Source organism: Mustela lutreola, chromosome 12 (genome assembly GCF_030435805.1).
Source record: "Mustela lutreola isolate mMusLut2 chromosome 12, mMusLut2.pri, whole genome shotgun sequence".
Classification (NCBI taxonomy): domain Eukaryota; kingdom Metazoa; phylum Chordata; class Mammalia; order Carnivora; family Mustelidae; genus Mustela; species Mustela lutreola.
The window spans coordinates 6,937,854-6,963,776 of record NC_081301.1 but is presented as its reverse complement, the minus strand read 5'-3'; the positions used below and the strand labels follow the sequence as shown (position 1 = coordinate 6,963,776).

The 25,923-nt window shown below is 48.9% G+C and overlaps 1 protein-coding gene across 16 annotated transcripts in view; it reads left to right on the top strand.

The window, feature by feature from the left end:
- Positions 1 to 3,488: 3,488 nt before the first annotated feature.
- SPTAN1 (spectrin alpha, non-erythrocytic 1) overlaps positions 3,489 to 25,923 on the top strand; it is a 61,587-nt gene continuing 39,152 nt past the window's right edge. For 13 of the 16 annotated variants that reach the window (XM_059142910.1, XM_059142903.1, XM_059142902.1 and 10 more), the window contains exons 1-10: positions 3,519 to 3,646; positions 6,788 to 6,838; positions 16,140 to 16,379; positions 17,540 to 17,665; positions 21,873 to 22,013; positions 22,342 to 22,488; positions 24,209 to 24,342; positions 24,498 to 24,642; positions 24,723 to 24,877; positions 25,621 to 25,756. In XM_059142910.1, the coding sequence (XP_058998893.1) occupies positions 6,806 to 6,838; positions 16,140 to 16,379; positions 17,540 to 17,665; positions 21,873 to 22,013; positions 22,342 to 22,488; positions 24,209 to 24,342; positions 24,498 to 24,642; positions 24,723 to 24,877; positions 25,621 to 25,756 (1,257 nt within the window). In that variant the 5' untranslated portion in view covers positions 3,519 to 3,646; positions 6,788 to 6,805. Of the gene's footprint in view, positions 3,647 to 6,787; positions 6,839 to 16,139; positions 16,380 to 17,539; positions 17,666 to 21,872; positions 22,014 to 22,341; positions 22,489 to 24,208; positions 24,343 to 24,497; positions 24,643 to 24,722; positions 24,878 to 25,620; positions 25,757 to 25,923 lie in introns of all 16 variants that reach the window. The other 3 variants (XM_059142911.1, XM_059142907.1, XM_059142899.1) reach the window with 2 other exon arrangements.

Here is a 25,923-nt window from a genome sequence, read left to right as displayed (position 1 = left end):
GATTTTATTTATTTATTTATTTCACAGAGCGATCACAAGTAGGCAGAGAGGCAGGCAGAGAGAGACAGAAGGAAACAGGCTTCCCGCTGAGCAGAGAGCCCGATGTGGGACTCCATCCCAGGAACCTAAGATCATGACCTGAACTGAAGGCAGAGGCTTTAACCCACTGAGCAACAAGTGCCCCTTTTGTGCTTTTTCTTTTTGATTTTTTTTTTTTTTTTTTTTTTTTGAGGGAGGGTAAGGGAGCAGGCACAGAGGAAGAGAGAATCCCACGCAGGCTCTGTGCTCTCACAGATCCTGAGATCTCCACCTGAAGGGAAATCGAGAGTTGGTTGCTTAACCGCCTGAGCCACCAGGTGCCCCAACCTTTTTTTTTTTTAAAGGAAGTAAATGTTTATTTAATTTTTCAAAGTAATATCTGCACCCAACATGGGACTCAAACTCACGACCCTGACGCCTGCTCTGCTGACTGAGCCAGCCAGGCGCCCCTGCTTTTTTGACTAACTGTGGTAAAATATACGTCACTCAAAAGTTACCGTTTCAGCCATTTTTAAGTGTATGGCCCTGTGACATTAAGTGCATGCCCACTGCACAGCCATCACCGCCCGTGTCCAGAACAGTTTCCTCTTGCACAACTGAAACCCTGTCCCCGTTAAACACTCACTGCCCATCCTCCTCAGCCCAGCCCCCGGCAAGCTCTGCTCTACTTTCTGTCTCTGTAAACTTGATTCTTCTGGGGATCTCACGGTGCAGTCTTTGTGCTTTTGTGTCTGGCGTACTTCACCTAGCATCACAGCCTCCTCGGGGGGCATCCAGTCGCTGTGTTCCTTGCCAGCTGTGACACTGCAAAATGTCATCTGGGAAGAAGTACAGTCCACTTGCCAGGGTAACTTCTCAATCAGCTCCTTTGTGGGGAGGAAAAGTGTAAGAGCTTGCTGCTTGCTCACTGCTGTGCTTGTGGGGTGGAGGAGGGAGAGAGGAAGGGAAGCGGGAGGAAGTGGGAGTTTCTCCAGGGAGAGCCAGCGATTAATTTTCCGTGGCTGGAACAGGTGAAAACATCATTACATTTTGTGTATTTCCAATCAGTTGACTCTTGGACTTGAAAAGGTATTGGGACTACCTGGATGCCTAAGTTTGGGGTACATACCAAACCCTCAGATGGGGGGTGGGTGCAGAATAGAAAAAGCTTGGAATTCAGCCCTACCCCCTGCTGTTCAGGAGGATACTAGGAGCCGGGAGCTGATTGCTATACTGTCCTGTGCTTTTTTTTTTTTTTTTTTCTCCTGAGTTTTTCTCCAAAACGAAGAGAGCCATTATCTGCTTTGTCATCTCTCCCTACACCTAGCAGAGCATTTGTTTGTTGGGCATAGAGTGAAATTGGTGGGAGGTGAGGTAGGCACACCACAGAACAAGTGAAGAAGGGTTTTCTCAGTGTCTCATTTCTAGTGCCAAGTGCAGGATGGGGTGGGTGAGTGAGTGGGGAGGTGTAGAGGGCCAGAGGTAATAGGTTTTGGCCTTGTCTCAGATCAGACAGATCAACGGGTAAGACTCAGTTTCTGTACCAATACCAAAGCTCTCATATCTGTTTTGCTTCTGGTAAAAGCGACAAAACCCCCCCATTTCACCAGGAGGCCGGCCGTAGTGATTTAAAAGAAAGATCTCCCTTTTGACAGCCCCTGCCCAGGCCCTTGAGAGCCATTCCTTGCTGGAGCAGAAGGTCTTGGAAATTTTGGAGAGCTATGATTGTGTAAGCCATTTTGTACGCAGAGCTGAATATATGATTAAACATTTTGCTGCTCCCCGGTGCAGAAGAGGCTGTCGATGCCATCAACTGTTCGAGAAACGCACACCCCAGGGAGGAGTTACTCGGTCCTGTTTTCTCTATATAGAAGATTGCAGGAAATGCCTCTTAGCTCCTACGTTTTTCCTCCAGATTCTACAAAGCTGCTTCTGGGGTGTGGCCATTTCTTTTCTTTTCTCTGCACTGTGATGGGTTGAGGGAATAAGAGAATTTTTCCTTGGAAAGGGCAGCTTAGAAACCAGATTGCAGATCCCAGGCATAGGGAAAGAAGGCCAAACTGCAGAGAACCAGGAAGCTCAGGGCTGGGCCTGGGCCCAAGTTCTGGTGCAGTGCCCAGGGCTGCTTGGTAACCAGGAGGTTGAGGCCTTCCGAGCTGCGGAGATCCTGGTCTGCCTGACTGCACAGGAATGATTTGGGTGTTACTCCCAATGGCTGCGGCCCAGCTGTCGCAGAAGTGGGGGTGGGGAGAAAGGGCTTTGGGCTACACTACCGAGTTCAGAGCCAGACCCTTAAACTGCTAAGACTGTAAGGAACAGAAACTCCAGAAATCCTCACCCCCACCCCAGCACCCACCATTGCAGTGCCTCCCTTTCCTAGGGGAAGGCAGCACAACATGACTGTTTAAGAGAAGGTTCTGATTGCTTAGATCTAAATCCTAGCTTTTCTTCTTCTTCTTTTTTAATCCTAGCTTTTCTTCTTGCTAACTGCCTAACCTAGGGCGAGAGACCTATCTTCCATGTCAGAGTGCTCATTTCTAAAATGGGGAACTAATACCTACCTTGTAAAATGATTACCCAGATTAAAAAAGAAAGAAAGAAAAAGAAAAAGTAACACATGAAATGCTTAGCACAGCGCCTGGTACATAAGGAAAGTTCAATTAATTGTGGGCTGAAGAACTTTAATGTCTTGTTTATAAAATAAGATTAATGCATCCTATTCCACCGGCGACCTGTCAGAAAGCTTTTGCTATAAGAATTAAGAAATTATTAACTCCCCAAATCCCAAATGACAGACTTTAACTCCAAATTAGTCTTTATTTTCGGGGATCGGATTTGGCCTTTTCTTATCACCACCTCAAACCCGGAGCTCCAAATCATTCTCGGTTTCTACACCTCAGCCCCCACCAGAGTAGGCTGACTTTGGGTCCTGGCCGCAGCCATCTCCTAGGGAAAGAGGAAGGAGGAAGAAAAGTCTGGGGGTGATCTCACCCTTTGGGACTGGGCGTTTTACAGACAAGGGTGCGAAGCATCCCCGGCCAGACTGCGGCGACGGCCCCTGCCCCGCCCTTCGCTGCAGTCCTGGCAGGACTCCCAGGGGCGGAGGGGAGGGGTGGGGTGCAGAAGATTCTCTGCAGGGCGGGGTGGGGCAGGATTGGAGGATCCGAGGTGCGGGGAGGGCGGGGCGGCTGCCGCATCTCCCGCCGCCCGGGCGGAGGCAGTGACTCCACTGCACCATCGCCCCCCGCCCCTGGAGCGCGCCCTCCTTTCCCATCCTCCCGCCGCGCTCCCGGGACTCGGCTTTTCCCCCGCAGCGGCGCTTCGGCTCCTTCCGGAAGCCCTCGGCCCTTTCCGTCGTGCCATCGGGAAGCGAGCCGGCGGGAGCTCCGCCCCCTTAGCTCTGCCAGCGCTCGCCCCCGCCCCTCGCGCCGCGCCCCGGCGCTTCCCCCGCGCTCGTGCCCGCCCGCCGCCGGAACGCGCGTGGCCGCCTATAAAAGAGGCGAGACGCGCGCGTCGCCGCCACTACCCGCTGCGGAGCGAACGGCGAGGCGGGAGGTCGCGGAGGCGCGTCGGTTCCCTCAGCAACCCCCATCCCGGCGCACCCACCGCTTTCACCCCGCAGGAGCCGGTGAGACGGGGAACTGGGGGGAAGGAGCAGGGCCCGAGGGCCGCCGACCCCTGGGCGGGGAGCCGGGCAGCCCCTGGGGCGGGGCGGGCGCGCGGACAGGTGAGCCCCGCCGGCCTCGCAGCTGCCTCCGACGGGCGGGGACCTGGCAGGCGGGCCGCGACCGGCCGGGGGGAGCGTGGGCTGGCGAGGAGCCGCCCGGCCCAGCCTGGGCGCCGGCCGCTGGAATGTCATTGACTGGGCGGAGGTGGAGGGGGGAGGCGAGGCCAGCGGGTCGGTCCCCTCTCCCCCACCCCCAAGCCTGGCTGCGACCCCGCCCTGCCCCATCCGGCTGCGGCAGGTGGGGCGGGGGCCCCTGGCGGGATCCTCACCATCCCCCTTCCTGCGGAGCGCTCCCCCAGCGCCCCCCGATCGCCTGCCTCGGCGGGGAGCGACTTCTGCAGCTCCTCTTCCCCAGTCCCCACAGCAGTGCCGCCCCAACCCTTGAGGGAGGAAGAGCCGAGAGCATAGAGGAAAAGGGCTCTTTGACCTTAATTTCATCCACTGTGGCGATTCTTGGCCTTCTCTCTAGACGCAGAAAGGTCCGAGACCGGCCATCTCCTTTTCCTTCCTCGTAATAAACATTTCTTTCCTACCCAGTTGTGATTTGCTTGTAAATAACAGGTAGATGCGGCGTTTCTTTGTATTGAGACTCAAATCCAATAACTTAATAGCTTACGAGTTATTCCCCTCCCCCTCCCCCCCGCCCCACCCGAGACGGGGGTCCTTCGATTCGAGGACATTATATTATTGGTCAAAAATTCTACAGCCACGCCAGTGTTGACTGATAGAGCAGCCTTTTGTTTGTAAGCTAGTCCTGCAAATTTGACAAGATGCTTCCTAAAGAAAATTGCCTTTAAGAGTCTCTTTGATGCATTGGGACAGAATATTTTAAATAAGGGGCTTGTTAAGGTTAAGGGTTGCATATGTTTTAAATGAAAAGCCTGAATAGCCCAGAATGCTGGCTTGAGATGATTGAATCGCCCCCAACACTTTTGTCAAATCTCTTTTATATAATAGATTCTAAAATACGTAAGCCCTTTGTTCTGTCTTCATCACGGCATTTTAGAAAAACTTAACCATCGTGGCTGTTAGGGAAGAATAGAAAAGAGACCATCTGAAGTATTTTAATAATATGTGGAGAAATTGCGGAGTCATAGCAATTGGACCTAAGTAAAATAATGTATCAAAGATGGAAGGGTTGGGGGTGTCTTGCAGCCAGGAAACAGAAAATCTTAAGAAGAGCAGTAGGAATACTGAGCTGTCTGAAGCTATTGAGCCAAGGTTTCACCTCCTAAACTCCTTAACCTTTTGTTGCCGCTAATGTCTTAGATTTTCAAAGGTCGAATTGAAGTCAAACGTTTAAAAATGTGCTGTAGGGGGAAAAAAAATGTGCTGCAGTAAGGGCCTCTGCAGGAAATTAACAGAAAGCCTTTTTTAGTAACTGGGCCAATAATGACTCACTGGGACCCTCAAAGTGTGTTAGCTGTTATCTAGGGACCTCCACGGAGAGACGAGCCTTCAAAGGAGGATTTGCCCTGTGCTGGACAGGTGTGAAGCCGTTCTTAGAGTAATCCATCAATTGGTAACATCTTGGGGTATGCTTTTGGTCTTGGCCATGGGTTTTGTAGCAAACTAGCGTTTGGAGAAATAGGATATGTCTCGGGTTCTAATATGAACTTGTCAAATAATCTGATGGATGGGTTTAGGTGAGGAGAGCAGGGTTTTTTTTTTTTTTTTTTTAAGATTTTATTTATTTATTGGAGAGAGAGAAAGCATGAAAGGAGTGAGGTCAGCGGGAGAAGCAGACTCCCTGGCAAGCAGGGAGCCTATGTGGGACTCATCTGTTCCACGGGGACTCCAGGATCAGGACCTGAGCCCAAGGCAGTCGCTCAACCACCTGAGCCACCCAGGCGCCCCAAGATCAGGTTTTTAAATTCCATCTTTCTTTTGGTTCCCTGGGTCAGTATTTGCTCTATTTTCCCTTACCTGCCTTCATCCCAAAGGGAGGGGCTGACTGCAGACCCTGAGCAGCGAGTCCCATGCGGTCCACAGCCCTGTCACTGCTGAAGCTGCACGAAGGCTAGTGGGCAGGAGGCCGGCCTCGTAATCAATCCTCCATGGGCTATGCAAGGACTCCGCTAGCTATGCGGTCTGGGCTGCCGCAGCTGTGGTCAGACTAGGTAGCAGACTGCACTGCCCTCATGGCAAGTGCTGACTCCAGGAATGCCGGAATGCCGAGAAGGGAATGCGAGGAGGAGTACAGAGCTGATCGCTTTTGGGGCCGAGGCCCTGGCGGGAGAGCAGCTGTGTTATTAATTCCCTTCCACCTTTTTTTTTTTTTTTTTTTTTAAGATTTTATTTATTTACTTGACAGAGATCACAAGTAGGCAGAGAGGCAGGCAGAGAGAGAGAGAGAGAGGAGGAAGCAGGCTCCCTGCAGAGCAGAGAGCCCGAATCAGGACTCAATCCCAGGACCCTGGGATCAAGACCGGAAGGCAGAGGCTTTAACCCACCGAGCCACCCAGGCACCCCCTCTTCCACCTTTTTTGCATATTCCTCTTGTATGGGTTTTGAATAGGAAGTAGTATTTTAGTAAGGACGCGTACCTGTAAAGGAGGCCCAAGTCAGATCTCTATAGCTTGAGTTCGTTCTTGCTTCTCATGGGTCTCTCTCTGTTATTTTATGACTGAAATGGAAGGGGATTTAGAAATTGGCTAGTCCTGGGAGTCTCAGTTTATTGGGCGGTGGCTCTGGGGAGGGCGTATTTAGTGTTAGAAAGCATATTCAGTATTCTTTATCTGGAAAGTGGGGAAACTGAGGCCCAGAGGGGGTGTAACTTGGCTGAGGCAGCACATCTAGATCACCAGGAACTGCTAAGGGGCCAGACAGAGAACTTGGGTTCTCTTTCCACATTTTAAATCCCTGGTGGGGTTCAGAAGGAAAAAAAAAAAAAGAACAAGAAAGGCACAGGGAGAACACCAGGAATGTGGTTTTTTATTTGTATTTCGTATATCCTAATGGTCTGTTTTCTTCATTTTGACATTATTTTGTTCAGTTTGCCCTTAGAAGCTTGTTATCTCGCTCTTCCCCCTCCCTCTTTAGACTCCACATTCCTCCATCATGTTGTCATCGTTTCGTAAACGCAGAGTCCAGGTATTTGACCAGCATGCAGGAAGCGGGTTGCCTTTTTGGTTTTGCCTGGCTTGCCGTGAAGACACATTTGTGGCAGAGGTTGAATGATCTAAAGAGAGGGGGAGAAAGCTCTGCCTGCATGACCTTTCTGTTAAGCCAATTGGTTTGGGTTGGGGTTTTTCCTCCATTGTTTTTTTTTTTTTTTTGGTGCTACGTGAACAGAAGTCTTAGTACATTGATTGTAAAATTTCCAAAGCCTCCTGCTTTTTGCCTTCCTCTCTTTCAGGCATGAATACATTAATTTCTTCTCACCCTACTGGTGTTTGCATGTAATGTTTGCTGATTTTTTAATTGATGGTTACTTGGTTCTTAAGAACCAAGGGACTAAACAGATTATCTTAGCTATTTGGAAAAAAATAATCTGAAAATGTGTCGTAAAAGTAGTATTTTAAAATTTGACAAATATCATAAACTTGGGTTTGTTTCCTGTTCCCACCGGCTTATATTTCCTGCCACAGGCCTTGTAATGAAATGGAGCTTGCGTTTTCTTGGCTAAAAAAAGCTCCCTGTATATATTTCATTTTGTAGTTTTTGAATGTTTGCTGAATTGGACCTTTTTGAAAAAGAAAAATGCTTAAAATTAATGTCTCAATATCCCATAAGGAGAAATACAAACTTTGCGAATTTCTAGTGATTATGGGTGATAAATCCAAGGCAAGCCCTTTTATAAATCAGAGTGGTGAATTGGCTGAAATGAGGTTTATAAAAATGGGCCACATTTTAACCTTTCCCTGTTTTGATTGTCAGAAACAATATTTTGCACTTAAATACCTCTCATCTGAATTTTACAGGTTAAGAGGTAAGTCGCAGCAAGATAGTATTTGGGAAGCATTCAGAAGTAAGTTTTCTCAACGTTGCTCTGCGTTTCTGGATTTTGATGCAATGCAGTATGAACCTTTTGCTTTCTTAAAGCTAAGTCCCTGCTCACCTCTGCGGAAACGGGCCCATGAGGTGAAGTGAGTTAATCAGTCTGAAGGCTGACATGCAGATCCACAGAAGCAAAACTAGTTTTTATTCATGGTTGAAACTCTTCATTTTTGTACTATTTACCTCGCTACTTCCCATCCGCTCTGCCGCTGAAATCTGCAGCAAGGCTGGTTAGCGGCTCATTAGCTTGGTGTGGGACTCCGCTGCCCGAACATGTTAATGGGTGCTAAAGGGTTCTTCCGTGGATTGTTCTCCAGAGAAGCCCGTCCACATGGGCGGCTGTAGTTCCGCTTGGCACCTGTAAAATTCGAGAATGGGTTGGCTTTCGGAGCCAGGGGGAAAAACGTGCGTTGTCAGTCCTGCATCTTTGAGCTCTGACAAAGCAACCACGGTAAATCCGAGGGATGGTTTTTCTGACCTTTTGCTTTGGGCGATGTGTATGAATTTTCCGATAGAGCCCAGTGATCTGTTCATCCCCTTAGTCCCCCCAAATCCCTTTGCTTGCAAAGGAGTGTATCTGGTGAAATTGGAGTTCATTGTGTAGTTTTCCAGATGCCTCTTACATCCAGCACGTTCCGTGGCGGAACGGGGGCTTTGTCTCCGTGACTCCTGCCTGCTCACCACCAGTGGCTTCTCTGCTGGGGTTCCACGGGGAAGTTGTGCTGAATTCCTCCGTCCTCCCAAGATCTGCGGGACGGTGCCCTAAACTACTCACTGCAGGTGCCAGGTTCGCTGTGTGGGAGGCATCTGACCTTTGGTCTGAGAATGACTTCCCTCAGCAGTCTTTTCTGTTGCCTAACTCGGAGTCCATCTGTCTGGGTCTCACCTGCCCTCCAGAGACGGACGGATGCCCATGCATAGCAGGGCGGATAGCTTCTGTAGGTGAGGCCCAAGCATTTAAAAATTCCGTCAGTGCCAGGAACTAGCTCAGACTGCTGTCTCTTGGCATTGACAAGAAGACAATTTTTATTTAGTGGCTAGGCTTTTCTGTAGGAATCCATTTTCAGATGATAATATGTGTGAATTTGCGTCAGATATGAGGAATCATTCTCGGGTGTGTTACATCTTTGGATTAAGCTAGAACTTTCTACCCAAGGTCCATATCTTTAGACCCCTCTCTTTCTTCCCACAGATCTGGCAGTATCGTAAGAATGCTGACAAGGTCTTTTTATTTATTACAATAGAGGACATAGTTGTAATTCCTGTTTTATCCCCTGAGATCAATTCATACTCCTTGCTGAATGATGCGGCTAACATTTTGACTGCTGCATTGCAGCATTTATAAATAGCCTGCATCTTCGGTCTTTGCGAAAAATATTAGCAAAAATACGACTTTTTTCTTCAGGATCTTCCATGGGAAGCTGCCCTTGAACATACAGAGAATATATTCAGTGCTTCATTTGCCCTCTGTTTTCCGTGGACAGGGACCTGATTGGCAAAATCAGAGTTGAGGGACTCCTTCGAGATAAGCAGTCGTCTGCCATCCTAGGAAGTTGGTCCCTCTGTGGGTTTTTAGGCAGTTAGTAAAATAGATAGGCTAGTGTGGTTGGAGATTTTTTTTTTTTTTTAAGATTTTATTTATTTCTTAGATCACAAGTAGACAGAGAGGCAGGCAGAGAGCCCGATTCGGGGCTTAATCCCAGGACCCTGGGATCATGACCCAAGCCGAAGGCAGAGGCTTTAACCCACAGAGCCACCCAGGTGCCCCTGGAGATTGTTTTTTAATGGCACATTTCCCAAAGTCTTCCTTTCTAGCTCTCAAAAGGTGTTAATCCCATTAAGGTTGGGAACCGGCCTGGAACATTCTCAGTGGAGCCCGCCTTATCAGTCAGCTGCATATTTCAGGCCAGGGGTGGAGTTCTTGCAGCCTACAGCCTGGGTCCTGGGGGGGACGTGTTGCTCACACAAGCCGAGGCCAGGAGATTCCACTGACTCCCTCACAGAGTTTTGGGTGAAAGGCTAACACGTCTTCCGGTGGCAGCATTTCTTGGTGATAGGAATATTTTTCCTATTTTTAATATAATCAATGGAAATGACCCATTTCGGAGCAAGGAAACTAGAGTGTCTAAAGATGAACTTGGAGACAGCTCCCTCTCAGGTTAAGGGGTGGGGAACTCTTATTAATGCATCATTTCAGGCTCCTGTAACCATGCAAATGAGGATCCTGCAGGCCCACAGCAGTGGGAGAGCTTTGATGACTTTCAGATGCCCAGCTCCCCAGGGACAGCCAGTGGTGGCTTGGCAGAGCTCCCACCTACTGACGTCAGCTGATCTGCAGGAAAGAAAAGTCCATTATTGCCTGACCAAAGCACTTGGTATAGAATTGACTCGTTCTACTTCACTGGGGTGACAAAGAGGGCCTTTTAGGTTGGTTAATTTCAGCAGGGCCTCGCTGGACTGTCTCCCTGGATTGGTAGAGTCAAATCCACAGGCAGGACCCATGCAGGGGGACTTGCTAAGGTGGTGCCCTTGCCACATTATGTTAGAGATTCTTGGCTTCATCACAAAGGGCCTGCTCCCCAATGTGATTTCTTTGAAATTTCCGTGGCAGCTAAAGGATTTTAGAAATGCAGTGAATCTTGTGTGTGAAGAAGCAGGACAGATGCCCTAAGCATTAATCTAAGGACTCAAACTTTTTTTTTTTTTAATATTTTATTTATTTATTTGACAGACAGAGGTCACAAGTAGGCAGAGAGAGAGTTAGGGAAGCAGGCTCCCAGAGCCCTGGGATCATGACCTGAGCCAAAGGCAGAGGCTTTAACTCACTGAGCCACCCAAGCGTCCCAGGACTCAGACATCTTGCAGGAGCTTATGTGCACTGTGCAGGTTTCGTACATACCTGCACCTTCCATGGCACATTTTGTTGCCAGAAAATTCTGTGAGGGAGCAAATTAGGCACAATTTTCTGCTGTTTCTTCATCTGAAACCGTTTCCCAAGAGATTAGAACGAAGGAAGTATGTAACTTCTTAATCCTGATTGTTTGCTACCTTAAGACTCATTCTTACAAAAGCAAAATCAATTTTTATTTCTTGATTTAAAAAAAAATTTTTTTTAAGTTTTTATTCACGTCCTCTCTATACCCAGTGTGGGACTCAAACTCACATGCGAGTCACATGCGGCACCGGCTGAGCCAGCCGGGTGCCCAATTTTTATTTTTTGAATAATTAATATATCTGCATTCTTCCTTCTCCATCCAAAGTGGTGATGGGAAAAATAACAGTGAAAGGAAGGAATAAGCAAACAGCCACCAATAAAGGGTATGCTGGGGGGACGCCTGGGTGGCTCAGTTGGTTGGACGACTGCCTTCGGCTCAGGTCATGATCCTGGATTCCTGGGATCGAGTCCCGCATCAGGCTCCCAGCTCCATGGGGAGTCTGCTTCTCTCTCTGACCTTCTCCTCGCTCATGCTCTCTCTCACTGTCTCTCTCTCAAATAAATAAATAAAATATTAAAAAAAAAAAAAAAAAATAAAGGGTATGCTGGGGCACCTGGGCGTCTGCCTTCGGCTCGGGTCATGACCCTGGGGTCTGGGTTTGAGTCCTACATCGGGCTCCCTGCTCTGGGGTGAAAAGCCTGCTTCTCCCTCTCCCACTCCCCCTGCTTGTGTTCCCTTTCTTGCTGTCTCTATCAAATAAATAAATACGATCTCTAAAAAATAAAAATAGAGTATGGCAGCTGCAGTCATGGGCAGAATCAATGGTTCTGGGAACCAGAGGGTCCCGGCTCACCCCAGGTAGGCTCTGTGACTTGGTTATTGGATGACCTTGTGTCCCCTGCCTACTTAATAATGAAGTGGCAGCAATTTCTCTGTTTCCAAGTTCCGAATGTAACTGACTAATGTGTGCCGAGTGCTGTGGTCAGAGAGGAAGAGGAAGATAAGGTCTTTTTTATATAGTCCCTTAGGAACTCTAAATTTACTAAAGAACCACAAAGACGGCAGGGAGAAAACCTGGCAGAATGTGACGGTCCTCTGAAGAGCATGGGGACAGTGAAGACTGCTGACTGAGGACCGCAGAGAGGACAGGGACAAGGTAGTTGCTCTAGACTTGCAGGGCTTTGTGTGGTGTTCGCTGCTGGAGCTGTGAGTGGGAGAGAACAGTCCTGCCTAAGGGGGACTTCCTGAGCTGGGAAATGGGCCCTGCCAGGGCCTGTAACTTGGAGTTGGCGTGGGAGTTTGATAAGAGATCCGGCTGGAGCAGACCGTGTAGGCGAGTCCGTGAAGTCACGTTTACATTCTAGACCGTGTGGCTGGTGGTGCTCGTGATCCTTGTCAAGAGCCTGGCCGGCAGTCAGCCTGCAGGCACGCTCAGATTCTGCCCCGTTGTGACGAAGTATTGTTAACAGAAATTCCGCTCCGCCGCAAACAGATGTTTACTTTTTTTTTTTTAAGATTTTATTTATTTGACAGGCAGAGATTACAAGTAGGCGGAGAGGCAGGCAGAGAGAGGGAGAGGAGGAAGCAGGCTCCTTGCCGAGCGGAGAGCCCGATGTGGGGCTCGATCCCAGGACCCCGAGATCATGACCTGAGCTGAAGGCAGAGGCTTTAACCCACTGAGCCACCCAGGTGCCCCAGATGTTTACTGAAAAAATAATAATAATATATTTATCAATTAATTAATTTATTTACCTGAGGGAGGGAGCAGGGGGAGGGGCAGAGGGTGCGTGGAGAGAAAATCTCAAGCAGATTCCGTGCCAAGGATGAAGCCAGACTCGGGGACTCAGTCCCAGGACCCTGAGATCACTGACCGACCAGGAGTTGGACGCTTAACCGACGGAGCCACCCAGGCGCCCCAGACATTTAATTCAGATTTTGGTTTCAAGGATAGAAGATATTTTTTCCAGACATAGCGGTCTGTTGATAACGGAACGGCCTTCTTGAGCTCTGTTTCATCAAGTCCCCCCCACCCCACCCCCGCCTCCCTCGCCAAGTAAAGAGGCCACCTCATTTCTCAAAACTGCCATGTGCTCAGGCCCAGATTAGTAATTCCTTCTGCTCAGCAGGCTGACACCTGGTTGCAGACACTCGTTCTCCATTTGCTGTTCTTGTCACAAATCTGGCTTTTCCCCAGGTGGAATCCCAGTTTGACAGTATGGAGAGGGTGACTCGGGCGGACGATGGGGCTCTGGCCTCACCTTTTACAAGTGAATTCCCGTGTCCTGCATAGCAGCACCAGCACTCAGCATATCCTTGGTTGTTTGTCAACACTTTTCTTAATGGCCGTATATGCCAGAAATCGCAGATACAAAGATTAGGGTGCTCCGTCTAATTATACCATGGGAAGTATATACAAGTGCTTCATAAATCTGCACAAAAGTATGATTAAATCTGAGGAGGAGGGAAGGAGGGAGCATGGAGCCCAGCGTGGGGAGGAGGCAAGAACGTAAAGCTTACTCCTCTCGGCTGGGCGTTGAGGTATAAATAGGAGTTATCCAGGCAGAGGAGAGGCCGAGGAGGCCTAGGCAAATAGCAAATAGCTGGGAGTCTGCCTCTTTTTTTTTTTTTTTTTTTTTTAAGATTTTATTTACTTGTCAAAGGGGAGAAAGAGCAAGCTCATACACAAGCCAGGGGAGCGGCAGGCAGGGGGAGAAGCAGGCTTCGGCTGAGCAAGGAGCCTGAAATGGGACTTGATCCCAGGACCCCAGGATTGTGACCTGAGCTGAAGGCAAATGCTTCACTGACAAAGCCACACAGCGTCTCTAGCTTAAGGTCTTTTTTCTTCTTCTTCTTCTTCTTTTTTTTCTCTTTTTTTCGGGTTTTATTTATTTATTTGAGAGAGAACCTGAGCTTAGGGTGTGGGAGAGGGGGAAGCAGACTCCCTGAGCAGGGAGCCCAATTCAGGGCTCAGTCCCGGGACAGTGGGATCATGGCCTGAGCCAAAGGGAGACGCTTAATGACTGAGCCACTCAGGCGCCCCGCTAGCGTGGAGTCTTTCAAGGGAATCCTGTATTTGGAGAAGAAAGTATATTTCAGCATGCCTAGAGGGTAGGGAATGTGGAAGAGAGCTGATACCAGCCTCATTTGCTGGGCCAGATCACCATGCCCTGCTAAAGAGCTGGATCCTTTCCTCCCTCAGAACAGAGCCGTGAAAGATCTTAAAGCATGGGAGCGATGTGGCCAAGAACATGTTTCTTTTTTCTTTTTAAAATTTTTATTTTTTTTAGATTTTATTTATTTGGCAGAGATCACAAGTAGGCAGAGAGGCAGGCAGAGGGAAAGGGGGGGAAGCAGGCTCCCTGCCGAGCAGAGAGCCCGATGCGGGGCTTGACCCCAGGACCCTGAGATCATGACCTGAGCCAAAGGCAGAAGCTTAACCCACTGAGCCACCCAGGCACCCCAATCAACCAGACTTTGTGGAGAAACAATAATACAACCAAAAGAAGGGGTCAGTATGTGGAGAATAGTTTGGAAACGATGGTGGTTGGCCAGAATCCCCTTATGTCCTCTTGGTAAGGAATCTGGTAGCTTTCTAGGAAGGTAGTCCGAGAGTGGATCAGGTCTGAAGGATGCTTTGTTGCCACCTCTTGAAGCTGATTTAATCCCTAAAGAGTTAAAAACAGTGACCTCACCGGATCCCACCCATGCTGGTTCTGTCCCAGCTGGATGCTGGGATCCGTCTTCCCTGTGGTCCCGGTCCCTCGCCTGCTTCCTGTCTCCTGTTAGCCCAGCCCGGTGAACCAGAAGAGCTCTCAAATGTCTCCTGGCCAGCACGGTTTTTATACCGTATATAAATTACGGGCAGCAGCCGGAAGGGCTAGAAAGTTTATCTGCTCTGCTTTCCCACCAAATCTCTGAATCTTCTGTAGAATGGAATTTGACCTCCGACAGGTTCTGAGATGCCCCATTTTCACCTGCCATTTTTAGTCATCGTAGGGAACCGAGGCACAGGAAAGTGCCTCGCACAAGGTCATGTGGTACTGACACATTTAGAAGCTCTTTTTTCTTTCTTTCTTTTTTCTTTTTTTAAAGATTTTATTTATTTATTTGACAGAGACATCACAGTAGGCGGGGGCGGGGGGGCAGGCTTCCTAAGGAGCAGTGAAGCCGGATGCGGGGCTCCATCCCTGGCCCTTGGATCATGACCTGAGCCGAAGGCGGTCGCTTAACCGAATGAGCCACACAGGTGCCCGATTTAGAAGCTCTTCGTCAACAGTCTGTACCTCTGTCCTGCTGTGATCTGTAGGTTAGAGGAATCACGCTTAATCCTGAAGAGCGTGGGGTGCCTCTTCTGGGTTTTGCCCACCTATAGGTCAGGTTTTCTTTTTGACGTGAGAATTTGGTGAAAGTGTCCAGAAATCTGGGGTTTTAAGTTAGGGCCAACTGAGCACTGTGGGGAGTGCTGCTTCCTCCATCAGCCTGCCCTTGTAGCGAACTTGAAACTGATGCTGAACGCCAGTGTGCCGTCCATGGGAGCAGGCGGGCGGAGGGCAGGGTAAACCTGGCACCACCCCTTCTTCTTGTGTTTAGATTTCTGGTTTTGAGTATCACATCAGATCCAGATTTAGAGGCACAACCTCCTGTTTATTAGTAATCACCATAACTCTTTTTTATGTAAAGCATCCATTGCTTTAAAAATTTATGTAATGCAAGTATTTGTGACATAAACCTGAATTTTTTTTTTTTTTAACTCAAGTGTAGTTGACCTACCATTTTTACTAGGTTTGGGTGTGCAACTCACCACACTTTCTTTTTTTAAGTTGCACTGTGACTTTCCGTTTGTGCACATTCACGGGACACAGGCTGTTCCTGGCACAGACGCTCTGGTGGCCTGAGGAAGACTTGTGGGATTATGGTTCCCGAGAACTAGGACCTCAGGGGCCCTGACTAGGTGAAGTCTCGTTGACGTTAAGGACCAGGTTACTTTGTAATCCTCCCCTTTTCTTCATTGGATAATAGGCTGAGTTCTGGAGAGATAGAAAACCCGATTTAAGTAAGAGTAAATTCTTCCTAAGCTCCACACAGTGGAATGCAGAGACCAGGTTTCAGGACCTTCGAATGGATTTCTCAGTAATTCTTTGAGAACCACTTTGGCATTTCCTTTGAATCCTTCAAGCCTGTGTAGAATTGCTGGGAAACTCTAGTTCTCTCAGTTTCTCTGGGTTTGGCTGTGGTGTTGGTGAGGCGTCCTCTGAGGGACCGTCGTAGCGAGTGGATGGCTGTTTTTCACAAAGGACTAGAATTAATGCTCGTTGTTCTGTCCTGAGAAGGGACTCCCTTCTCCATTCGTTCACCTGCCAGGGCTCTCTGGTAATTCTTTTCCTTCAGAGAGGCTGACTCCGTAAAAGCCACTTTGGTCGTGTGGTGCTTACTTAGTTCAGGGCATTCTGTCTTTTCAGAAAATGGACCCAAGTGGGGTCAAAGTGCTGGAAACAGCAGAGGACATCCAAGAGAGGCGGCAGCAGGTCCTAGACAGATACCACCGCTTCAAGGAGCTCTCAACCCTCCGGCGCCAGAAGCTCGAAGACTCCTATCGATTCCAGTTTTTCCAGAGAGATGCTGAGGAGCTGGAGAAATGGATTCAGGAGAAACTACAAATCGCATCCGATGAGAATTACAAAGACCCAACCAACTTGCAGGTGCGCCTCATCTCCCTGGAGTTTCCTGCCAGGACTCAGGAGCGCAAATGTTTTTGCCCCAAAGTCACACAAAAGTCATTTAATTATGACCTTGAGCAAGAAGAATGTAGATCAGACATAAGGGAGGACTAACTCACTATTCTGAAAAGCCCTTGGTGTGTATGTTATACTGTACACACAAAGATGTATGTGGAATCTTGGGGGCATTCTTTTCTGGATGCTTCTAGCTGATGGTTCTCAAAGCACTGGCTTGCAACTGTTGGTGGTTTCACGGGGAGGGTCTGGGTTGAGCTCTTGGAATTTTAATTTAATTTTATTTTTAGATTTTATTTATATATTTGAGAGACTGTGAGAGAGAGAGCATGAGAGAGGTGAAGGTCAGAGGGAGAAGCAGACTCCCCGTGGAGCCGGGAGCCTGAAGCAGGACTCAATCCCAGGACTCTGGGATCATGACCCAAGTCCAGCCGAAGGCAGTCGCTTAACCAGCTGAGCCACCCAGGTGGCCCGGGTTGAGCTCTTAGAATGAGTTTTCGAGAAAGACACACTAATAGTGTTGCTGATGGAGATTTTATAGTTAGGTATCTCTTTAAGCAACTCACTGGTAAGTCTTATCAGAAGCAAGCCTTTAAAAATCACTAAATTGTAACTGAAGTTAATTTTGTGATATAAATTGTGCCTCAGTAAAGCTGTTTTTTAAGAAAAGGACAGAGCCTTTCTCCTCATTGATTTTGGTGAAGGACTTTTTTTTTTAGCAAGTGGAACACATGGTTCTCTTACTACCCCCAGAGTCCTCCCAGAAGAGAAGAAAGTGTCATATACTGAGTGAATGTGGATGGATTATTATCCAGGAGTAAATCGTACATGCTAATTGTTGGTGTGGCCCTGTATTTCTAGAGGGATTGGATGTCCACATAAAGGCTAATTTCCTGGTAGTAAAGATAGTGCAAAGTTGGTGGCCCTCAGTGCCAAGCTTCCAAAAGCCGTATAGATGAGGTCAGAGTATTTAAGTAATTGTGGGGAAGTGGGGGCGATGCTGAGTATCCCTAATTAGAGGGAACGAGATTCACGAGGAGAGAACTAAGGGGACCTGAGGCGGGGCGGGGCAGAAAGGTGGCTGGCATGTGGTTGCAGCTGTGTCTTACCTCACGGTCCCCCAACAGGGCAAGCTTCAGAAGCACCAGGCCTTTGAAGCTGAAGTCCAGGCCAACTCAGGAGCCATTGTTAAACTGGATGAAACTGGTAACCTGATGATCTCAGAAGGGCACTTTGCATCTGAAACCATAAGGGTGAGTAGGAGTTGTGCCTGCTACTGGAGGCCATCTGGTCTGGTTGGGGGAGGAATGTGGATTAAGTGCCAATTTGGGTTTCTAAAAAAGCCTTTTCTAGCTTTTTTGGTGATTTTTATTTTTAGAGCAAGAGAGGGAGGCAGGGGCAGAGGGAGAGAGAGACCCTCAAGCAGATTCCCCACCGAGTGTGGAGCCCGACACAGGGCTCAATCCCATGAACTATGAGATTGTGATCTGAGCCAAAGTCACTAGCTTTTTCTAGCCTTTTAAGAGAATTTGTGAAGTTTTGCCTTTGTTATGTGATGATTCAGTATGAATATAAACAAGTATGTATCTGCTCAGTGGGGAGTTAATATTCTTTTTGCAAAACATTAGAATGTGATTATACTTTAAAGAAGATTACATAAATGAAACCTAAATGTATAGATGGTAGAGGGGAGAGCATGTTAGTGAAATTGGTGAATTTGGGTATTAGGACACAAAGATCAGTAGGATTAATCACAGACACCATAAAGTTCTCTGTTGAAAACTCGAGGCCTGGATCTTGATGACTTGCCCTAGGAGGTGGTTTGCTGAGGTCTCGTCCCCAAGCCAGTTAAGGGCCCAGCTGTTAGCAGTGACTTGTGGCACCTGTTGGTCGGTGACCTAGTGACTGAAGCAGCCAGCTGTGAAGCAAATGTCCTTACAGTGTGTGATTGGGCCCGTTTGGTTCCAGTTCACAGATAATTGATCTGTCTGGGCCCTAACATTTCCAGTACCAAGGTACTAAGGGAAAGCAGACCTCTTTAGGATGAAGTTTGCACACTTGGTTTCTCATAACAGGATACTCTTTCCTGTTTCTGATTTATCTCCTTCCTGTCTGTGTGTCTTGTTCTTTGTCATCCAAAGGCCCCTTCTCTTGAGGGACTGGCCTTTGCAGTCCCTTAGCAGTCAAGGCAACTGTGGAGAGTTCGATGAAAGCTACATACATAAGCCCCAGTAGAGACGCCCCACCCCCTCCTCCCCAGCACCCTTGTGGAGCTTTCATTTCCGTAGGATCCGGTCTAGTGGTTTTCAACAATAAATACCTATTGTCTCTCTTTTGCACTAATGCACTCCACAGTCTCATATTGAAGACTTGAAGTCAGCCCTGGGCTTATTATTAATAATTAACTATTACTAGTTATGACGTGAGTAGAAGAGTAAATTCTGAATGCCACGTGACCAACTATTTAATTACATTCAACCCATTTGGGTAATTAACATGTATCCCCGCAATTAAATATGTACCATGTGTCTCTGCGATTAAATATAAGTATCTTTCTGCTCGTTTTCCCACTGTTTTGTCCACCGTCTTGAAGTAAATGAAAGCAGCATGCTGTATTATTTGCTCGATAGAAGTTGTTTTCCAGAGTACGCGGTGATGTAGTGTATTACCAGGTGGCAGAAGGGAAACGAGAGAGACAGGTCAGGTGCTTGACTTTAGTGATTAATCTGGAGAGGAGGAGACTCACTCACTCCATTCAGCTGTTAGTGACGACCCTTCTCCTGGAGATCTTACTAAAGCAGTATTTAAAAGTACTATTAGGCACTGTTTGTTGAGTAGCTATTTATGTGCAAACACTTGGCCATTTTGACACAAGTCGTCTTTGATCTCCAGTAGAAGCTCGCTAGGTACCCCCATCCCCACAGTATGGAAGGGAAGACACGGAAGCTCCGAGAAGTTTGAGTAACTTCTCCAAATCCCACAGCTAGTAGATGGCCGTTGCAATTCCAGTCCACGCCTTTGTCTACTGACAATTATTTCCTGTATTTTTCCAAGCTGTATGTCATTTCTGTCCCCTTTCCTTATTTTCTTGGCCAGCTGCTTCTCTGCAAGCTCCTCCTGTTTGCTCATGCCCCAGAACCGGGCCGCCCTGGCCTCTTTCCATGCAATCCCCTAGTGCACCTGCCTGCCCGCCCCCTCCTGCTCCCGGGCAGCAGTGCGCTGGGGAAGCTGGACTCTCTGACCTGCAGTGTTTCCGAGATCAGAGGCACCAGGAGCAGGAGGTGGTTCCAGTACTGGAGCAGGCTTTGCCCTAGTTCCTTACCTGAGGGTGTGAAAGGGAACTTTGTGGGAGACTGACCATGGACTTGAGGGTTAGGTTTTGGGGGGAGCCTTCAGTGGTCTCGTTTTTATTTTTATATGTTTATTTTTTTTTTTCAAAAGATTTTATTTATTTGACAGACAGAGATCAAAAGTAGGCAGAGAGGCAGACAGAGAGAGAGGAGGAAGCAGGTTCCCTGCTGAGCAGAGATCCTGATGCGCGGGGCTCGATCCCAGGACCCTGGGACCATGACCTGAGCCGAAAGCAGAGGCTTTAACCCACTGAGCCACCCAGGTGTCCCAGTGGTCTCGTTTTTAATTGGAGCAAAGGGCTTTCATTCACAGTTCCCCTGGTGATCCTGGCTTGGAGCTTCACCTGGCCCTCTAACTCAGAGCGGTTGGCAGGCTGGTTCACGGGGGTGGGGAGTGGAGGGTGAAGATTGCTTCTGCGTCCTGGATAACCTGTCTGTCGCCGGTTTAGACTTTCACACCGTACCGGACCGCGTGGCGCCCCATAGTCACCGCCACCCACATCGGGTCCCATATCCGAGTAGGTGGAACATTGAGTGGCTGCTGCTTGCCTGTGTCCCCCCCCCCACAACCTTGGAGTGCCTTTCACTTTCTTCCCATTGGCAGGCGGCTTTGCATCCTGCCAGTGGTGGAAGTGAATTGTGTGAGCGTTTATTTCCCACTGCTGTTTCTCCTTTCACGAGAAACCGCACACTCTTGTCTCTAAGAGGATCCACCCATGTTGGCTGTCCCTTGGCTTTCAAGTTTTTAGGCAGCTGGGAGGGGCGTCTCAACCATGGGTGAATCCCAGACTTCTCTTCTGTGAGTGTTTCAGCCTTGCCGTGTGTTTGCCCTTTGGCCTACCAGTGTTAGGTGGAAAATCCCAGTATCTTGGGTAGGCAGAGGCAACACACTGAGATTGGATTAGATACCGGAAAGCATCCCAGAAACTGGAATTGGTGATCACGTGCCCCCAGTTGTGGACGGGTCCTTACTAGGACTTTGCCAATGGGAACCCAAAGATGCTGGGAAGTGAGTATGTTTGGGCCTCGGGCTGCCACTCAGGCGAAGTTGAAAATAAACCCAACCCAAGACATATTGGACCATAAACTATCTTTTTTTTTTTTTTTTAAAGATTTAATTAATTTATTTATTTGACAGACAGAGATTACAGGTAGGCAGAGAGGCAGTCAGAGAGAGGAGGAAGCATGGTCCCTGCTGAGCAGAGAGCCCGATGTGGGGCTCGATCCCAGGACCCTGGGATCATGACCTGAGCCAAGGGCAGAGGCTTTAACCCACTCAGCCACCCAGGCACTCCCATAAACTATTTTCTCACAGAAGTTCCAAAACCTTTTCTGCCAAAAATCCGTCTCAGTCGCTGAGTACGTTTCAGGACACCATCCCGTCTACTTTTATTTTATTTTATTTTTTTAAATTTAAAGATCTTATTTATTTATTTATGAGAGAGAGAGAGAGAGGCAGAGGGAGAAGCAGGCTCTCCGCTGGGCCCCATGTGGGACTCGATCCCAGGACCCTGAGACCATGACCTGAGCTGAGGGCAGACCCTTAATCACCTGAGCCACCCAGGTGCCCTCTTCTCCTTTTATATGAAGGTGTTCCTATTGACTTGGGCTTGTCATTATTTCTTTGCATTCACGGTGCCCATAGGATCTCGTTTCATTCTTTCCCTCCACAAATTCCGAGCACACCCTTCAGGGATTTCTGCTCAGTTTCCACGTCATTTCCTCCTCTCTCCTTCCACAGTAGCCTTCTGACCCAGGAATCCCACTTAATGCCTCATTATTAAGAACATTAATTATAAACAATAGAATATCGATAATAGTTGAATATAATCCCCTGAAGTAAACCACAATCAAAATCCACCTGCGAAGGTCAGTTCTTTTGTTCTTTAAGACCTCCGGAGCCACTGTATGCTGTCTACTGTTTCCTGTTCTCAAGAGTTCTGGTTTCCTCTCCTTTCGAGGAGTATCTTTTTTTTGGGGGGGGGCATTATCTTTAGAAAGACTTGTTCTGAGCTCTGACTTGTGGGGTTTCTGACCTGTGGGTAGTCTGTGGAGGAGCCAGATCCCATAGAAACGATTGTGATCTCTGAGGCTGATTTCTAACCCGCAGACTCGTTTGATGGAGCTGCACCGCCAGTGGGAGCTGCTTTTGGAGAAGATGCGGGAGAAGGGAGTCAAACTGCTGCAGGCCCAGAAGCTCGTGCAGTATTTGCGCGAGTGTGAGGACGTGATGGATTGGATCAATGACAAGGTACATGGGACGCCTGGGTGGCTCAGTTGGTTGGACGACTGCCTTCGGCTCAGGTCATGATCCCGGAGTCCCGGGATCGAGTCCCGCATCAGGCTCCCAACTCCACGGGGAGTCTGCTTCTCCCTCTGACCTTCTCCTCGCTCATGCTCTCTCTCACTGTCTCTCTCTCAAATAAATAAATAAAATACTTAAAAAAAAAAAAAAAAAAAAAAAAAATGACAAGGTACGCGTCCCGGGCGCGGGTTTGCAGAGTGCGAGCTGCGTTTCTGGGCGCTGTTGTTTCCAAGTGTCGGTCGGTGACTCTGGCTCTCTCATGGTCCCCGAATAGGAAGCGATTGTGACCTCTGAGGAGCTGGGCCAGGACCTGGAGCACGTGGAGGTTTTACAGAAGAAATTTGAAGAGTTTCAAACAGATATGGCTGCCCATGAAGAAAGAGTTAATGAAGTGAACCAGTTTGCCGCCAAGCTCATTCAGGTAGGCAGCCGTGCTCTGTACACCTTCCCTGTCCTGATAGAACTCTCCGATGCTTTCAGAAGAAAATTTTATGTTTGTTTTTTTTAAGATTTCATTTATTTATTTGGGGGGGAGGAAGCACAATCAGGGGCCGTGGGAGAGGGAGAAGCAGACTCAGTGCTGAGCAAGGAGGCCGATGTGGGGCTCGATCCCGGGATCATGACCTGAGCTTCACCCACTGAGCCCCCCCCAAGGGGCCCCAGAAGAAAACTTCGATGAGCACTTCCCTGGTTTCTGAGTGAGCGAGGTTTGGTAAGCCTGTGTGAGAGTTTTGCTCAGATCTAAGTAAGGCAGCAGTGCTGATTACTCCTAAGGTAGAAACTGCTTTCTAGCTTGTGGCCACGGGCAGGAAGGGCAGAGTTCATCTGCTGCCTCCACCCACTTTCGGGTAGGGCTTGGTGATGCTTTTATTGGGTTGCTGCAGCTGGTGTCAAGGATTCCCAGAGGAGGGCGTGGCGGTGAGTGCCTCGGGCTTGGCCCGCATCCACGGACGCTGGCCTGCTCTCCTGGGAGCCTGGGGAACCCGGTAATGAATGGGCTCTCCCCTGGCGGCTCAGCCATTAAGAGGGGATAATGGAACCTTTCCCCGTTGCCTGTGTGCCGGCTCCTTAAGCTGCCGCTTTCTCCTCTGTGTCTGCAGCGGGGGTCAGAGCGCTCCACAGATGTCCAGCAGCAGGAACTAGTTTTTGCTTTCAGGGAAACTTGATTTGGGGGCTCTAAATCTTAAATGTATGCATCTGCTTCAGGGCTGGTACTTGTTCCCTCTCTGGCCAGTGATGAAGAGCCAGCATTCCTCAGAAATACCTCACCTTCCAAAGTGAGCCCCCACCCCCTGCCCCAGAACCTCGGGGCACCCTCAGATTGTGCTGAGAAGAGTGGTCAGGCCAAGCCTGAGATCTCACAGATGGATCCCAGAACCCTGAAATGCTTCATTTGTTACTTTACGTGTTAGTTTTATTAAAACAAAAACATTTTTATTAAATTTATTAAATAAATTTATTTATTGAGTTAATTATTTATTAAACAACATTTATTTAAAAAATGTGGTTGGTGGGGAAGGATGCTTTTAAAGAGAGCTCCAGTCTGAAGGGAGGAGCAGACCCTGAAGATCACATCTGTGGGCAGGAACGCGTGATGGGCTCGTGAACATTTGAAATAACAGATTTCCCAGCACTTGGGCAGGCATGGGTACATTGGTGAGGCCACCCCACAGCGGCCGAAGTGTTGTTACAACGTAAAGGTTTTTGGTACTGATGACCTCTGCTGCTTTATGGCCTCACCATCTACTCCAAGGGATAGATAATGACTCTCCCCTTTTTAGGTAAGACGAAATGGAAGCCAGTTGTGTTTACTTATTTATTTATTTACTTGCAAGAGAGAGTGAGAGCCAGCGGGGGAGGGTGGGGGAGAGGAAGAGAGAGACTCTTAAACAGGCTGTGTGGAGCCTGACGTGGGGGCTCGAACTCAAGACCCCCAGGTCATGACCTGAGCCGAAATCAAGAGTCAGACACTTAAGCTACTGAGATGTCCCGGTGCCCCAGGAAGCTAGTTTTATACAAGCTTGGCTTCATTTCACACAAAAACCCAGTATTTCTTCGGAAAGATGAAGGTTTGCCGAAGCAGAGACTGGGAGGAGCTGGGGGCTCAGGACCCAGGCCGGCCTCTGCTCTCCCTCATGTAGGAGCAGCATCCCGAGGAGGAAACCATCAAGACCAAGCAGGACGAAGTGAACGCGGCCTGGCAGCGGCTGAAGGGACTGGCCCTGCAGAGACAGGGGAAGCTCTTCGGGGCGGCTGAGGTTCAGCGATTTAACAGGTACTGAGCCGGGGCGGGCTGCGGGGCATGGGCACGCACCTGGGGGACCAGGTCCCGGATTCGGCACATGCCAAGAAGATGCTGGAGCTGCCTGGGGTCTGGCATCCCCAGCTCTAGACGGTCCCCGTAAATGGCTGCCCTGGTGTCTCCCACAGGGATGTGGATGAGACGATCAGCTGGATTAAGGAAAAGGAGCAGTTAATGGCCTCTGATGATTTTGGCCGCGACCTGGCAAGCGTTCAGGCTCTGCTGCGGAAGCACGAGGGTTTGGAGAGAGATCTTGCTGCTTTGGAGGACAAGGTGGGTTCAGAAAGCAGCCATGCCTGAGTTAGCGTGGGGGGGGCGGGCTGTGAGCACAGTCTGAAGGGGGCCGTTTCCAGGTCAAAGCCCTGTGCGCCGAGGCTGACCGTCTGCAGCAGTCGCACCCGCTGAGCGCCGCGCAGATTCAAGTGAAGCGAGAGGAGCTGATTGCCAACTGGGAGCAGATCCGGACTCTGGCCGCCGAGAGACACGCCCGCCTCAACGACTCCTACAGGTGGGAAACCTCTCCCCGGGCTCAGCGACGGGCCTTTTCCTGCCTATGACCTATGTGTTTGGAGACTGGCCGAGAGAGAGAGAGAGAGTGTGTGTGTGTGTGTGTTGTATTTATGACTTTGTGAATATCTTTCCATTTTATATTGCTGCATTATGACCAGTAGAAGTGGGCATCTCTCCTTAGCGATCAGGGCACCAGTGGAAAGAATATACCATTACAACTGAGTAAATCAAGGACTAGGAAATGAAAGGATGCTAATTCCTCACCAGAGCTGGAGCTGGGGAAGGACAAGGAACTTGGAGAGAGGGGACCAGATTGGGGAATCACAGTAGTGGACACAACCTAGATTTTTTTTTTTTAAAGATTTTATTTATTTATTTGACAGAGAGAGATCACAAGTAGGCAGAGAGGCAGACAGAGAGAGAGGAGGAAGCAGGCTCCTTGCAGAGCAGAGAGCCCGATGCGGGACTCGATCCCAGGACCCCGAGATCATGACCTGAGCCGAAGGCAGCGGCTTAACCCACTGAGCCACCCAGGCGCCCCCACAACCTAGATTTTAAAGCATTGATTTAAAGGATTGATTTCATAACTTCTCTTTCTCTCCTTTATGGTCAGACTGAAGAATCCTCTGTATCCCAGGACTAGAGTTGTCTGAGGACAGAATTCAGAGCTTTATTAGAAAGGCATTTCTCATCTGGGCTCTCCACTGGGAACATCTAACGACTTACCTGGGTTTTCTCTAGGCTTCAGCGATTCCTTGCTGACTTCCGCGACCTGACCAGCTGGGTGACTGAGATGAAAGCCCTCATCAATGCAGATGAGCTCGCCAATGATGTGGCCGGGGCGGAAGCCCTGCTGGACAGGCATCAGGAGCATAAGGTAGCATCTCCAACATCTTCTAGAAGGAAAGGCCTTAGCTTGTAAGGCATCAGGATGGGACTCTCACAGCCAGGTGGCTGAAACTTTGTCCACCGGTGGCTCTCACCAGGGGATTGTTGTTGGTTTTGCCTTTGGAGACTGGCTCTGCCTGCTTCTCACAGATGGCG